This window comes from Astyanax mexicanus, chromosome 4 (genome assembly GCF_023375975.1).
Source record: "Astyanax mexicanus isolate ESR-SI-001 chromosome 4, AstMex3_surface, whole genome shotgun sequence".
Lineage (NCBI taxonomy): Eukaryota > Metazoa > Chordata > Actinopteri > Characiformes > Acestrorhamphidae > Astyanax > Astyanax mexicanus.
Window position 1 is genome coordinate 5,524,223 of NC_064411.1, and position 14,974 is coordinate 5,539,196.

The 14,974-nt window shown below is 40.0% G+C and overlaps 5 protein-coding genes across 7 annotated transcripts in view; 1 reads left to right on the plus strand and 4 right to left on the minus strand.

Annotated features, from left to right (window-relative positions):
• The window catches only part of LOC125801463 (zinc finger protein 239-like), a 430,185-nt gene that overhangs the window by 296,585 nt on the left and 118,626 nt on the right, over window positions 1–14,974 (plus strand). The gene's annotated exons all lie outside the window — the stretch shown is intronic.
• LOC125801203 (gastrula zinc finger protein XlCGF49.1-like) overlaps window positions 1–14,974 on the minus strand; it is a 254,562-nt gene that overhangs the window by 238,590 nt on the left and 998 nt on the right. The window lies entirely within an intron of this gene.
• The window catches only part of LOC125801310 (zinc finger protein 271-like), a 230,712-nt gene that overhangs the window by 144,148 nt on the left and 71,590 nt on the right, over window positions 1–14,974 (minus strand). The gene's annotated exons all lie outside the window — the stretch shown is intronic.
• Window positions 1–14,974, minus strand: part of LOC125801349 (zinc finger protein 239-like) — a 156,348-nt gene that overhangs the window by 32,962 nt on the left and 108,412 nt on the right. The gene's annotated exons all lie outside the window — the stretch shown is intronic.
• The window catches only part of LOC125801455 (zinc finger protein 239-like), a 331,934-nt gene continuing 324,501 nt past the window's right edge, over window positions 7,542–14,974 (minus strand). The window contains exons 1-2 of one of the 3 annotated variants that reach the window (XM_049478214.1): window positions 9,671–9,933; window positions 7,542–8,583 (exon numbers count right to left, since the gene is read on the minus strand). In XM_049478214.1, coding sequence (XP_049334171.1) covers window positions 7,640–8,461 — 822 coding nt within the window. In that variant the 5' untranslated portion in view covers window positions 8,462–8,583; window positions 9,671–9,933 and the 3' untranslated portion in view covers window positions 7,542–7,639. Of the gene's footprint in view, window positions 8,584–9,670; window positions 9,934–14,974 lie in introns of those variants that run through there. The other 2 variants (XM_049478216.1, XM_049478215.1) reach the window with 2 other exon arrangements.

Sequence of the window (14,974 nt, forward strand, 5' to 3'; positions counted from 1 at the left end):
TAAGGGATAGACAGCAGGATTCACTGTTAGCAGCCCCGGGTGTCTCAGGGAGAGTTAGTACCCCCTCGACTCCGGCCTTAGAGCCCTCACAGCGGGGCGAATGGGTAACGTCTCGGCGGCATAGTCGAAAGGCTAAGGCTAATGCTACCGCAAAGGCCACAGCCAGCCCACCTGAACACCACGCTCCCCCAGTTCACGTGTCAAACAGGTTTGCCCCGCTCAGTGAAGCACCAACTGAGGAGCCTGTTAAAGGTACTCTGGTGATAGGAGACTCTATTGTCCGACACGTGAAATTAGCTACTCCTTTAGGGGCACCAGCGGCAACAGTTACTTGTTTACCGGGAGCCAGAGCACCGGACATTAGTGGCAACCTTAGGTTAGGGAATAGGAGATATTCGAGGGTAGTAATTCATGTAGGGGCCAATGATATTCGTCTGCGGCAGTCTGAAGTAACTAAGGCTAATATTAAAGAGGTGATTAAACAGGCCCAGACGCTGTCCGAGGAGGTAATCTGCTCTGGCCCCATCCCAATGAGGCGTGGTGATGAAGCTTACAGCAGGCTTTCTTCGCTGAACCGCTGGATGTCCAAGTGGTGTGCAGAAAATCATGTGGGCTTTATAGATAACTGGCTACACTTTGAGGGCAAGCCTGGTCTTTTAGGTAGGGATGGTGTCCACCCCACGCGGGAGGGTGCTGCCTTACTTTCATGCAGCATAGCTCATAGTCTTTTAGTTAGTCGGCAGAGTAGTATTAGAAGCTGCTGACAATCCAGAGCCGGGACCAGGCCGCAGACAGAGAGGCTTAACCGACCGTCTGCGAGCTGCAAAGAGACGTTACCTAGATACCAATGTATTCAGACTGTGTCTGTCCCCCGAGTCAAACAAAAACATCAAAAAACTAAAACAGTAAATCTAAATAACTTAACTTATATTAAACAATCATATCCAGACTGTAGTACTAACACTTCAAACCTAAAGATTGGTTTACTTAATATTAGATCTCTAAATTCAAAAGCAGTTCTGGTGAATGAAATGATAACTGATCAGAAATTCGATATTCTGTGTCTGACAGAAACCTGGATTAGGCCAAATGAATATGTAGCATTAAATGAAGCCACCCCTGCAGGCTATAATTATATACACAATCCGAGATTGTCCGGTAGAGGAGGTGGGGTCTGCATATTTTTCCAAAGTACCTTAGTTAGCAATCAGAAACACTATGAAAATTTTACTTCTTTTGAGCTTCTTTACACCAGTATAATTAATCCAGTTACAAAAAAGAATGCATTTTCTTTAATTAACATCTACAGACCACCAGGGCCCTATTTAGAATTTTTAAAAGAATTTAGTGATTTTGTCACAGATTTAGCAGTAAGTAATGATAAAGTGATTATAGTTGGAGACTTCAACATTCATTTCGAAAAATTGGATGATCCATTAAAAAAGGCATTCACATCGATTTTAGACTCAGTTGGTATTATTCAAAATATAACAGGACCTACTCATTACTGTAATCATACTCTGGATTTAGTTTTGACCCTGGGTGTGAGCATAGATAACCCGAATATTCGTTCTCAAACCTCCGCAATTTCAGATCATTACCTTATTTCATTTAAATTACATCTTAGTCATAATATACGTACATCCCCTAGCTACTCTGTAAAACGTTCAATTACGCCTTTTACAGCCCAACAATTTACAGATAAGCTTCCAGACTTATCAACTCTAATGTACTCTCCTGTAGACCCAGTAGAACTAGACAAACTAACCGAAGGTTTAGAAAATACCTTTCGCTCTACCTTAGATGTTGTAGCACCCCTTAAACACAAAATAGAGAGACAGAAAAAGCTCGCACCGTGGTACAATGATCAAACTCGTACCTTAAAGCAGTTAGTACGAAATTTAGAGCGTAAATATCGATCAACTAAACTGGAAGTGTTTCACTCTGCGTGGAAAGACAGTCTTGTAAAATATAGAAAAGAACTTAATAAAGCCCGCTCAGCATATCTGGCCTCACAGATCGAGATAAATAAAAATAATCCTAGAGTTCTCTTTAGTGTTATTTCCAAATTAACTAAAAACCAGGCAGGTACTGAACCTCAGATTCCAGCCATTTACACCAGCAATGATTTTATGGACTTCTTCAATAGTAAAATTGAAAACATTCGGGATAAAATTAAACAGATAAATATTACATCTTCTCTATCATCTGGTCTGGCTGATCTAGAACAAAACTCTGTTACTGAAGTTAGGTTGGAAGTCTTTAACCCACTTCCACAGCTAGAACTAGAGAAAATTATCTCCTCTTCAAACAGCACAACCTGCACACTTGATGCAGTCCCCACAAAATTACTAAAACAGGTACTGCCAGATATAATTAAACCTCTGTTAATGATAGTAAACTCATCGCTCGCCCTGGGCCATGTACCCAAAGCCTTTAAAACAGCTGTAATTAAACCTCTGATCAAGAAACCAAATCTTGATCCTAGTGTACTGTCTAACTATAGACCTATTTCAAACTTACCGTTTATTTCTAAGATTTTAGAAAAAGCTGTAGCCCAACAACTTTGCTCTTACCTGCAAAGAAACCAGATCTATGAAAAATTTCAATCTGGATTTAGGCCTTATCATAGCACTGAGACAGCTTTAGTTAGAATAACAAACGATCTACTTATAGCCGCCGACCAAGGCTGTGTTTCCTTACTCGTACTTCTCGATCTGAGCGCAGCCTTTGATACAATAGATCATACTATCCTTTTAGAAAGACTAGAGAACATGGTCGGTGTAACCGGAACTGCCTTAGCATGGTTTAAATCGTACTTAACCGATCGCTATCAGTTTGTGAGGATAAATGATATGTCTTCCAGTTATACCAAGGTAAGATATGGAATTCCACAAGGCTCTATATTAGGACCGTTATTATTTACATTATATATGCTCCCACTGGGCAAAGTTATTAGAAAACACAATGTGAATTTTCATTGTTATGCGGATGACACGCAGCTCTTCATATCAGCCAAACCTGATGACAGAGTGAGATTAAAGAAAATCGAGGATTGTGTAGAAGATGTAAAATCATGGATGTCGCACAACTTCCTCCTATTAAATAGTGATAAAACAGAAGTTCTCCTATTAGGCCCCAAAGCTGCTAGAAATAAATTATCAGACTTAATGCTAAATCTGGCTGACTTCTCAGCCACCCCTGGTTCAGCAGCTAAAAACCTTGGAGTTATCATAGATTCAGATCTAGCATTCGATAAACACATATCTAATGTTACTAGAACAGCTTTTCTACACCTCCGTAACATCGCCAAGCTAAGAAATGCCCTATCACTGCATGACGCAGAAAAATTAGTACATGCCTTTATTACCTCAAGGCTAGATTATTGTAATGCGCTACTGTCTGGATGTTCCGGCAGTAACTTAAATAAACTTCAGCTAGTTCAAAATGCTGCAGCCAGGGTCCTTACTAAAACTAGAAAATTTGACCATATTAGTCCAGTACTATCAGCACTGCACTGGCTTCCAGTCAAATTCCGCATAGACTATAAAATTCTCCTGTTAACGTATAAAGCCCTACACGGGCTCGCTCCTGAGTATTTACAAGACCTCATCTCCTGTTATGAACCACCGCGATTACTCAGATCTCAGGGTGCTGGTTTATTAGTAGTGCCTAAAATTCAGAGGAGCTCTGCAGGAGGAAGAGCTTTCTCTTATAAAGCGCCTCAACTCTGGAATAATCTCCCCGAATATGTTCGGGACTCAGACACAGTCTCAATCTTTAAGTCTAGACTGAAAACTTACTTGTTTAGTTTAGCTTTTGGTAATTAATGTTTTTCCCTTTAGATAAGGCTGCAGATTCAGGGGTTCATGGACAGAGGAAATTGTGGTAAACTGAGATGCTGGTGCTGTTGTTCTCCCACTGCACACGGTCACTCAGGTTTGTGGACGGTGGAGTGGGTGGATGCTGGTGTTTCAGGGTGCCTCCATGTCTATGTTACCTTCTGGCTCTCTGCCTTTAGTTAGGCTGTTTTATTCAGTTCTGCCGGAGTCATTTGCCACACTCTGATAATGTTTTAATATTCTCAGTTTTGCATAAATCCAGTCAAAACTAATTCCATCTCTCTGCCTTCCTCCGAGTTACTGACTGCCCACCTGTCTGACCCGATACCGATGTTGGACCCTCAGGCTCTCGCGTCTCCTGTCCGGCCAGACTGATGGAAGTTTCTGAAGTCAGCTCTTCTCCACCACCACCACAGATCAGCTGCTCATCATCCATCTTACTCTCCACTACAGATTACATCCAAGCCATTAGTGGCGCTATTACACTCCTGAGTACATAAAACCTATATAGATGTATAAAAGACTTTTTAAATTTCTATTTAAAAGCCGTTTGACCAGTGGTAGGATGGTCCCCCCTTTAATGTGAGTCTTGGTCCTCCCAAGGTTTCTTCCTCCTCCTGCAGCTCTGAGGGAGTTTTTCCTTGCCTCCGCGCTCACTGGGGGTTCTGTATTCTGTATTTTCTATGTGTAATGTTTTGCCTGATTCTTTGTCCTGTAATCATGTTTCTGTAAAGCTGCTTTGTGCCAACACCTGTTGTAAAAAGCGCTATACAAATAAATTTGATTTGATTTGATTTGAATGTTATCTAGCTAGCCAATGTTCCCAGTGCTTTTTTTAACCCAAGTATCTAATGTTATCTAGCTAGCCAATGTGCCCAGTGCTTTTTGAAACCAAGTATCTAACGCTATCTAGCTAGGTTAACTACTTTATTTCAGTTCAAAATGTTTTAGCTAGCTAGGCTAACTAATTTTAACTACTTTAATTCAGTGTGGAATGTTTTAGCTAGCTAGGTTAGCTAATGTTAACTACTTTATTTCAGTGTGGAATTATTTAGCTAGGTTAGCTAATGTTAACTACTTTATTTCAGAGTGGAATGTTTTAGCTAGCTAGGTTAGCTAATGTTAACTACTTTATTTCAAAGTGGAATGTTTCAGCTAGCTAGGTTAGCTAATGTTAACTACTTAATTTCAGTGTGGAATGTTTTAGTTAGCTAGGTTAGCTAATGTTTTTTTTTATAATTTTATTTCAAATTTTTTCCCATTTTCTCCCCAATTTACACGGCCAATTACCCAACCCATTCATTAGGACTCCCCCTATCACTAGTGTTATCTCAACACACCAGGAGGGTGAAGACTAGCACATGCTTCCTCCGATTCATGTGAAGTCAGCCACCGCTTCTTTTTGAGCTGCTGCTGATGCAGCATTACCGAGCAGCCAGCGCGCTTGGAGGAAAGCGCACCGGCTCGGCTCCAGTACATCAGCTCACAGACGCCCTTGCTGCAGACATCCCCGTAGGAGTGATGTGGGGAGAGAGCGCCATCTACCCACCCAGAGGGAGCAGGGCCAATTTTGCTCCCTCTGACGCCGGCAGCTTGATGGCAAAGCTGCATGAGCTGGGGTTCGAACCGGCGACCTCCTGCTCCTCCTGCTCGGACCACTCGGCGCCCCTAGGTTAGCTAATGTTAACTACTTTATTTAAGTGTGGAATGTTTTAGTTAGCTAGGTTGACTAATTTTAACTACTTTATTTGAGTGTGGAATGATTTAGCTAGATTAGCTAATGTTAACTACTTTATTCCAGTTCGAAATGTTTTAGCTAGCTAGGCTAGCTAATTTTAACTACTTTATTTCAGTGTGGAATGATTTAGCTAGGTAGCTAAAGGTAGCTAAAAGCTCAGAGCTAATTATAGAGAGCTAGATAGTTAGCTAGCTACCTCGTATTAGAAGTGTTCAAGGTAGGACGTAATTATCATTTTGTAGAAAAAGCTTTTTGGCACGCGCGCACACACACACACACACACACCTGCTACTTTTACCCAAGCCTACCTTACTTTGTACAGAGAGCAATGCAAGCCTTCTGAGCTAGGCTAACTTAGCTAGCGTTAGGTCAGCTGGATCGTTCTGGATAGGTCAGCCTACATTAGATCACAAATGGCAGCTAAATAATATGGTTTTGATAACTGTATATACAGAAAACCTTATCTTATTGTCTTTAATTTGCTTTCATTCTTTTTGTGCCATCTGCCATGACTCCAAAAATTCATAACCCCCCTTTCCATGATGAAAGGAAGGAGGATCACAGAGCATGTGCACAGCACAACATAGCAATCTGTGAAGTCAGGTACAGACCAGTGAATACACTAAGTGGTAAACACAACGTACTAAGTGGTGAGCACCACATATTAAGTTGTGTCCGATACTTTGCGCGAAACGCACATAAATGAAACAGAGAGCACATAAATCTGCATATACTAGAAAAGTTGTCTTTGCTGAGGCTTCAATCTTCTTACTGGTGGGAGGAGAAACCTACATGAATGTACTTTTATTGGTTCATTAGTAACTTAAAATTTGACCTGGCTAACTGCTTGTCCCAAAGGAAAGGTATCCAACTTTGATCAACTTTGTGGATTACAGCATCAGAAATCTACCATATGTTCTAAGAAAAAACACTTAATTATTAAATTTGATTAATCAAAACAAAACACATAATTCCAGGAAGGTAAAAAAAAATACATTTATATTTTAACCAGCAAAAACAAAGACTCCTTTTGAACAACATTAAACAGGGTGACACAATACACATTTGCAAGGTAAATAAATGAACAGAATTGGAGAAAATAAAATGAAAAGGTTTACATTTAAACAAATAAGTATCTGTTAAGGCTGGGAATGAAATATACATTTACCAAATTATTCTTTCCTCCTTATGGCAAAGCATACTCAATTTTTAAACTACAAATGTCCTGGAACTATGAAATCCACACTCTTTAAATGTTAAATATTATTAGTTCTAAAGACTAATGCAGAACCTGTAAATTAGTGAAGTGTCCTAGAAAGGATTTTACTGTAAACTAGCATTTTCACTTTTATTTATTCATGGAAAAGCCCCAACAGATCATGCTGGTGTTAGCAGAGATATATAGTAACAAGCAGAACTACTTCACCACTGTACTTAACTACCAAAATGCTGTATTTTATTTTATTATTTTTTACTTCACTACTGATATGACGTTCAACCTCCCCCTGGAGACACTTCTCAAATTCATTTACAGTCCATGTTTTTAAGGGAGGGCAGTGTGGCTGAGTTTGCTGTGTGTTCAACACAAAAAGTTAATTTAAGACTTCATGTAAATGTACTCTATAAACATTAGAAATAATATAAACAAGATGATATTCAAACTTTTGAGTTCTTTCCATAATATCTACATAACACATTAGTTGTAATTTGCTTTCAGTACTAGATTCAAATATGTAGAAAAACTACTTGCAACACAAGTACAACAAGTATGAAGCTTAAATAACACTTTAAATTCTAATCAAATAAATATACTTGTACTTTTACTTAAGTCTGAGTTTCTAGTTTTTTTTACATGTCTTTATACATACATGTCTGGGAAAAACATATCATGGAATACATTAAACAACATCCCCAGATAAGATTCATTTTGCTGAACCTGTAAAAGCCATTGTTAAATTCAGTTCTTGATTGTTTCTGGTGGAATGTGTCAGAGTGACAGAGTGAAGATTCTGGGTGGAATAAGGTGCTTTGGCTGTCAACGATTTAGAATTTGCACTTTTTATTGCAGTGGAACATCTGAGATAGTTATCTCTCCTGTGTGAATGCGCTGGTGAATTTTAAGATAATTCAGTTGATTAAAACTCTTCCCACAGTCTGAACAGTGATACGGTTTCTCTCCTGAGTGAATTCGCTGGTGTCGTTTGAGATTACCCTCTTGATTAAAACTCTTTCCACAGTCTGAGCAGTAATACGGTTTCACTCCTGTGTGAATGCGCTGGTGTTTTTTGAGATTACTCTGTCGATTAAAACTCTTCCCACAGTCTGAGCAGTGATACGGTTTCTCTCCTGAGTGAATTCGCTGGTGTCGTTTGAGATTACTCTCTTGATTAAAACTCTTCCCACAGTCTGAGCAGTAATACGGTTTCTCTCCTGTGTGAATGCGTTGGTGAATTTTGAGTTGACTCTGTGTAATAAAACTCTTCCCGCAGTCTGAGCAGTGATACGGTTTCTCTCCTGTGTGAATGCGCTGGTGTATTTTGAGAGTACTCTGTAGATTAAAACTGTTCCCACAGTCTGAGCAGTGATACGGTTTCTCTCCTGTGTGAATGCGCTGGTGTATTTTGAGACTACTCTGTAGATTAAAACTATTTCCACAGTCTGAGCAGTAATATGGTTTCTCTCCTGTGTGAATGCGCTGATGCTGTTTGAGATGACTCTGTTTAGTAAAACTCTTCCCACAGTCTGAGCAGTGATACGGTTTCTCTCCTGTGTGAATGTGCTGATGCTGTTTGAGATGACTCTGTTTAGTAAAACTCTTGCCACAGTCTGAGCAGTGATATGGTTTCTCTCCTGTGTGAATGCGCTGGTGATGTTTCTCCATGTCGGGACTTTGCTTTGTTTATCTGTTAAACGTATCAAACAATTTCTTTAGTTAAATATCATTTTTGTTGTGGTGATGAATTTTAGGAGAAATTCCTGGAAATCCCTGGAATATTTTAATTTCTGGAAAAAACAAAGACAAATTTAATTGTATTTTAAAATAAAAGCAGATCAATTAACCAAAAAATGAGCTTAATCAGTTACACTATATGGAGAAAAATACTGGTACATCTTTCCATTACCAATCGAAGCTTCTGAACTTTTGTCCTATTATAGATAAACAAAAGTACCTCTGTTGGGGGGGGGGGCTTGGGGGAGAGAAATGTGTTTTAAAATAGTCAGCGTCCTGTCATTACTTTCCCACCGTGCTCCGCAAATTAATATGGGGCTTTGGTTTGGCGCCCCCTCTAGTGCAGTGCCCCTATGCCTCGCATATGCTGAATACCCCCTTTTTGCGCCACAACAAATGCCATAGGGATGTGCCACACTCTGAAAAGTGATTATATGTTTTGGTCAGAAGAACTAATATTATCAAGTTGAGTGAACAGCCAGTACAACTCAAGAGACAAAATTGTCTCAAGGCACAAATCTGGGAAAGGATACAGAAACATTTCTGCTGCTTTGAAGGTCCCAATGAGCAGAGTGGCCTCCACCATTCGTAAATGGCAGAATTGCACCAGGACTCTTTCTAGAGCTGGCCGGCCGTCTAAATTGAGTGATCAGAGATCAGGGCCTTGGTCAGGGAGGTGACCAAGAACCCGATGGTCTCTCTGTCAGAGCTCCAGCATTCCTCTGTGGAGAGAGGAGAACCTTGCAGAAGGACAACCATCTCTGCAGCAATCCACCAATCAGGCCTGTATGGCAGAGTGGCCAAGCGAAATTAGCTCCTTAGTAAAAAGGCACAAGGCAGCCTGTTTGGAATTTGCCAAAAGGCACCTGAAGGACTCTCAGACCATGAGAAACAAAATTGTCTGGTCTGAGGGGACAAAGATTAAACTTTTGGTGTGACGCCAGGCATCATGTTTGGGGGAAAACAAGGCACTGCTTATCACAAGGCTAATACCATCCCTACAGTCAAGCATGGTGGTGGCAGCATCATGCTATGGGGATGTTTTTTTAGCAGCTGGAACTGGCATACTAGTCAGGATCAGGGCTCAGGGCTGTGTGCTGAGCCCCGTCCTGTTTACACTGCTCACATATGACTGCTCACCTCTCCATCCAGGCTGTCATATTGTGAAGTTTGCGGACGACACGGCAGTGGTTGGATGCATCACGAACAGAGATGAGTCCAGCTACAGGCAGGAGGTGGAACACCTGGAGGATTGGTGCAGAGAAAACAACCTCTGCATCAATGTAAAGAAGACGAAGGAGATTATTGTGGACTTCAGAAGGGGCAAGCATGCCCACCTCCCCCTGCACATTGGAGGATCTGCGGTGGAAGTTGTCGACAGTTACAGGTACTTGGGTGTGCACATCAGAGGCTCTACTTCCTCAGGAGGCTGAGACGAGCTGGACTCGGGAGCGTAGTCCTCACCTCCTTCTACAGATGTGTGGTGGAGAGTCGTGTGCTCCAGCATCAACGTGTGGCATGGAAGCTGCTCTGCTGCAGACAGGAAAGCACTGCAGAGGGTGGTGAAGGCTGCACAGAGGATTGTTGGAGTTAGCCTCCCAGCACCACAGACATCTACACCTCCAGATGCAGGAAAAGGGCCACCTGCATCAGGAAGGAGCCCACCCACCAAGCACACGCACTTTTTGTCCCGCTCCCCTCAGACCGGAGGCTGCAGAGCATTAAGTGCAAAACAACCAGACTCAGAAACAGCTTCTTTCCGGAAGCTGTAAGTCACAATTTCGTTCCACCTCATGTACCACATGTGATGCGAACAAAATCTCCTTGAATCCTTGAACTAACTTAATACAATTTGGAATAAGGCTCTAACGTAACAAAATGTGGAAAAAGTGAAGCACTGTGAATACTTTCTCGGATGCACTGTAAGTGCACACAGTATGTTGGTGTGCTTGGAGCTACAGAGTTGACTCTTGTGCTGTCGCGGTATTATGATGTCAGTATTGGCAGTTCTATAAAAATATGCTAAATATTTTGAGAATACCTATATCTACTAAATAAACTAAATTATTTAGGCCCACAATACCCCCCCCCAAAAAAACTGTGGAGCTAATGAAAATATTGTTGTAAACTTGAAATGTTACATATTTACAACTTAAACAGTTAAGCTAACCCAATGAATGTTTTTTTTTTTCAGTGTACAGAAATTAATATTACAATAAATAAAATATCTATCCTGCTTGGCTTCTCCTGTCTAATGCTGTGTACTGCTACCAAAGAGACTCTCCTCGCACTGCTCTTCAAACTAGAAAATATGGATTTGATCAAATGGTCCTTCAATGCAATTGACACCATCTTCTCGACAAGAAGCCTGGGTTCGGGGGAACCTGTTTGTCCTACAGAGTGCGTAGAAAATTGAGGACCATGAAGGACAATAGAGAATGTCTGCGCTAAACTTCAGTAGCCATTCTTCCAGAAGAACACTGCAACGCGATAACTCTCCCCGTTTTCCTAAGCTGCTGGATGTTGCTCTGACTGGTACTCAAGGTTGTCTCGTCAATCAGACGGTTGCCAGGCAGTTGAACTCAATGTAAGAAATGTAAAATGCAATCTAAGGGATGAGGAGCAGGAGGGCAGGAAGCGCAGTCTATATGTGTGTGTGAGAGAGAGAGAGAGAGAGAGAGAGAGAGAGAGGCAAAGAGACAGAGGGATAGAGAGATCTTTGACCAGGTCGGAGCTGGAAGTCTGAATCTGAGTGTTACTGCTGGACACCATAAGAGCACGCTGTTCAATAATTCAGCCAGAAAACTAATCAGTGTGTTGGGCTGGGCAGATTACGGCGGAAGTCAAACTTAAAGCCTTAATTAACTTTATTTTAATAATTTTATTTCTATTTTTTCCCCCCGATTGGCAGGGCCAATTTTGCTCCCTCTGAGCACCGGCAGCTTGATGGCAAAGCTGTATGAGCGGGGATTCGAACCTGGTGCCTTGATTAACTTGCATTAAAAAAATAGTAACACATTACTGATTCCAAATTAATAGCATGCATTAACGCTTTAACATTGACAGCCCTAAAATGAACATTTATAGAAAAATATGTAGTTAAATACTCTTCAGTTTATTGTGTTTTTACTTTTTTATTTCCTTATTTTGTATGCAGCTGCCTTATGTGAACTGCAGAAAAGTGATTTTACACTAAAATATAAAAAATACTCTAATATATAAAATGTTTAGTTTAGTAGTGTTTTCTGTTGACGTACAACAAACACTTCTCAGTTTATTAATCTAACCAAAAGTATTTTAGCAACTAATTTCAACACATTTTTAAGTTGGCAAGCCTAGCATACATTTTAAATGACTTCGACTAAATATATTAAATTGACAACTTAAAATATTAGATAATGATAAAAGATCTATGATAAATTCTATATTGAAGTGATTCAATCATTTAGATGTAGCTAACATTTAAGACTTGTTAGACCATCTTAATTTTGTAAGTGCAGAGAACAAATGAGCCATAAAGGTTTGCTAATTTAAAAAAGGCCTGGAAATTAGTTGCTTAATGATTTTAAGTTTAATTTTTTTTTTTTTACAGTGCATATCGTACCATACACAATAATAATCACCAACATTTTTGAATATCGTGAACAATATTATACCCTAAAATATCCTTATATTATATGTAATATAATTATTACATCAGGGTACTACATTTTTACTGTTTTTAGCAAAAGAAAAATTCACACTTCTCATTTCCCTTTATATATCTACTAGAGACTATATCTGTCCAGTATCATTTACTTTACTTTAATCCTGGATATATGGAGATATTCAGAGTGCATTATTAGAATCATGATATTCTGGATCATTAACTTCTGATACAAATCTGATAAAATTCTTATTTTTTTATTATCTCAATTAAGGGTGTGCCATATTATATTGTATACAATAACAAAATGACATTCATTTTGTTGCAGTAGTGTATTCTTGAATTTAGAAAAAAAATCAGTGAGTATCATTCTCACAAAAATCGCTAGTACTTAGTGAAGGTATGGGCAGCTGTGTTTACATACCAGAAAAAAAAATGCTAACATTAGCTACTTGGTTAAAAAAGGACTGGTAACTTTAACTAGGTATCTAACGTTAGCTAGTAGGGTTAAAACAAGCTGGTAACTTTAACTACCTGGATAACGTTAGCTACGTAGTTGAAAAAGCACTGGTAATATTAGCTAGTCAGCTATCGTTAGCTACTTAGTTTTTTTAAAAAGCACTGGTAATTTAGCTAGCTAACTAACAGTATCTACCGGTTATAAAACGCTTGCAACTTTAGCTAACTAACAAACATTAGCTACCACTTAAAAACAAAATGCCGGTAACTTTACCTAGCTAGACATTAGCTATCCGGTAAAATAAAGCACTGATAACTTTAGCCTGTCAGCTAAGTAACTGTTTTTGAACAAAAATTAACCTTATTCTATTCTAGGATATTTTGGTAGCCTCACAAAACTGAAATCAGGTTCTTGTTTGAGTTGTTTGTAATGTCTGTATTAAAACTAGTTTTGCTGGGAAATACAGTTTAGCGTTTGTACTTTATGATAACATTCTGACTGAGAAAACAATTCTTAAAACATTATTTCAGCCACTGACAGCATGTTTTATACTAGCCTAACAAACACAATCAGTGGATTTTAGAAGCTTGACTGTAATATCTGTACTAAAACTAGTGTTGCTGGGCAATTTTTTTTTGGTGGGATAATCAGTTTTGTGCTTTATCAAAATATTCTGTCTATTCCCCTAGTATAAAAAAAATGCTACCAGAGAATGAAATAATGAATTTGTTTATTATGCTACTTTTATTAAACATTACCTAATATTGTTTGACATTTATGTATTTACCAACATATTTAAAATACAGATGACATTTGCAATAAGTGTAGGGCTGGGGCGACGCGTCGACATAATCGACGTCATCGATTACAAAAATACATCGATTTGCATAACGTGCGTCGGCGCGTCGTAAACATGGCGGCGCCTGTGGAGAGCATTAGAGGTTAGATCGGGCCCAAAAATTCCAACTGGCTGTTTTCGGGCTGTTTTAATGAGCGAAATATGATCAGAATTATGTTAATTAACACGGTAACATAGAAGCATAGAACTATTATTTAATTAAAATAATTTTTAAAAACAGCTAAACACAGTTCTGCAAGTCAAACGCGGAGGAGTTCACGTGCGAGAGAGAAAGAGAGAGAGAGAGAGAGAGAGAGAGAGAGAGACAGAGAGACAGAGAGAGAGATTTGCGTGTTCTGGTGAGAGCTACTCACAGGTGAAGGTTCTCTTTGATCTCCTCGTGCTCATATTCTAGTCCCATTCATAATTCTGCAGCTCCCTCAGTGTTTTCTGCCGTATTTTGCGGCTAGCGCGAGCGCTTACAACTGACACCGCGGACCGCGAGGTGCCGCCGCGTTTGTGCCGAATCCGACTCTCTGCTGAATCTGACTCCCGCTTCGCGGACAGAATCGGCACAACACCCCCGCTGTAGAACTGCGGTACTGAAAACAGCGCTTATAAATAAATTAGTTTAGTTTCACTTTCAGTTTTCGTTATTTTCGTTATTTTTTTTTTAAAATAAAAATATAATTAAAAAACAGACGCCTACATCTCGGACTATTTTCTGGAGCCCGGGTCGGATTTACGGGCGGGCCTCGGGTCATGTCGGGTTCGGGCAGAGAATCTAAGCTCTAGAGAGCTTGGACTCCGGAGAGCAATCTCCAGCTACAAAAAAACGCCAGCGGGCATCTAAAGTTTGGGAGCATTTCACGCAAAAGGGCAACAATGTGGTCCTCTGCCATATGTGCAAAAGGAGCACTTGAAGCGCAAACATCCAGGAGCACTATGTCAACAGGGTCACACAGTAAGTTACCGTTTACATCAGGGTCTCCGCGGGTGTCCTTAAAAAGACTTAAGGCTGTCTACCAAAGGTTTTAAACCTGCCACAGGCAGAAATTATACATTTTTGGTTTATATTTATATATATAGTTTCCAGAAACAGTAGCATTATTCATAAGTTCAGGTGTTTAGCTAAGCTAGCTGCCTTAAGTTATTTTAGCTAGCGCCGTCGGCGCTGCGGTGTCACACCGTATTCTGTCACCGTCGGAATTTTGTGACCAGTGCTCACGGTTATGAGCGTTCATTGGCAAAACGGAAGCTTTCTATACCTACACCTTACCCTCAGCCCTAAACTTAACCGTTTTGGCCAGTCGGGGTAAACATTAGAAACGAACACGTTTCGAATCGGCCAGTGCACCGGTCTGCTGAGAACTACTTGCCAGTGGTCACAAAATCTAGCGGTCACAGAAAACAGTGCAACACACGGAGGTGGTGCATGGGAGCTTATCCATTTTTAGCGTTATAGATCTAAACCTGTTGTACATGTAAGTGATTATAAGT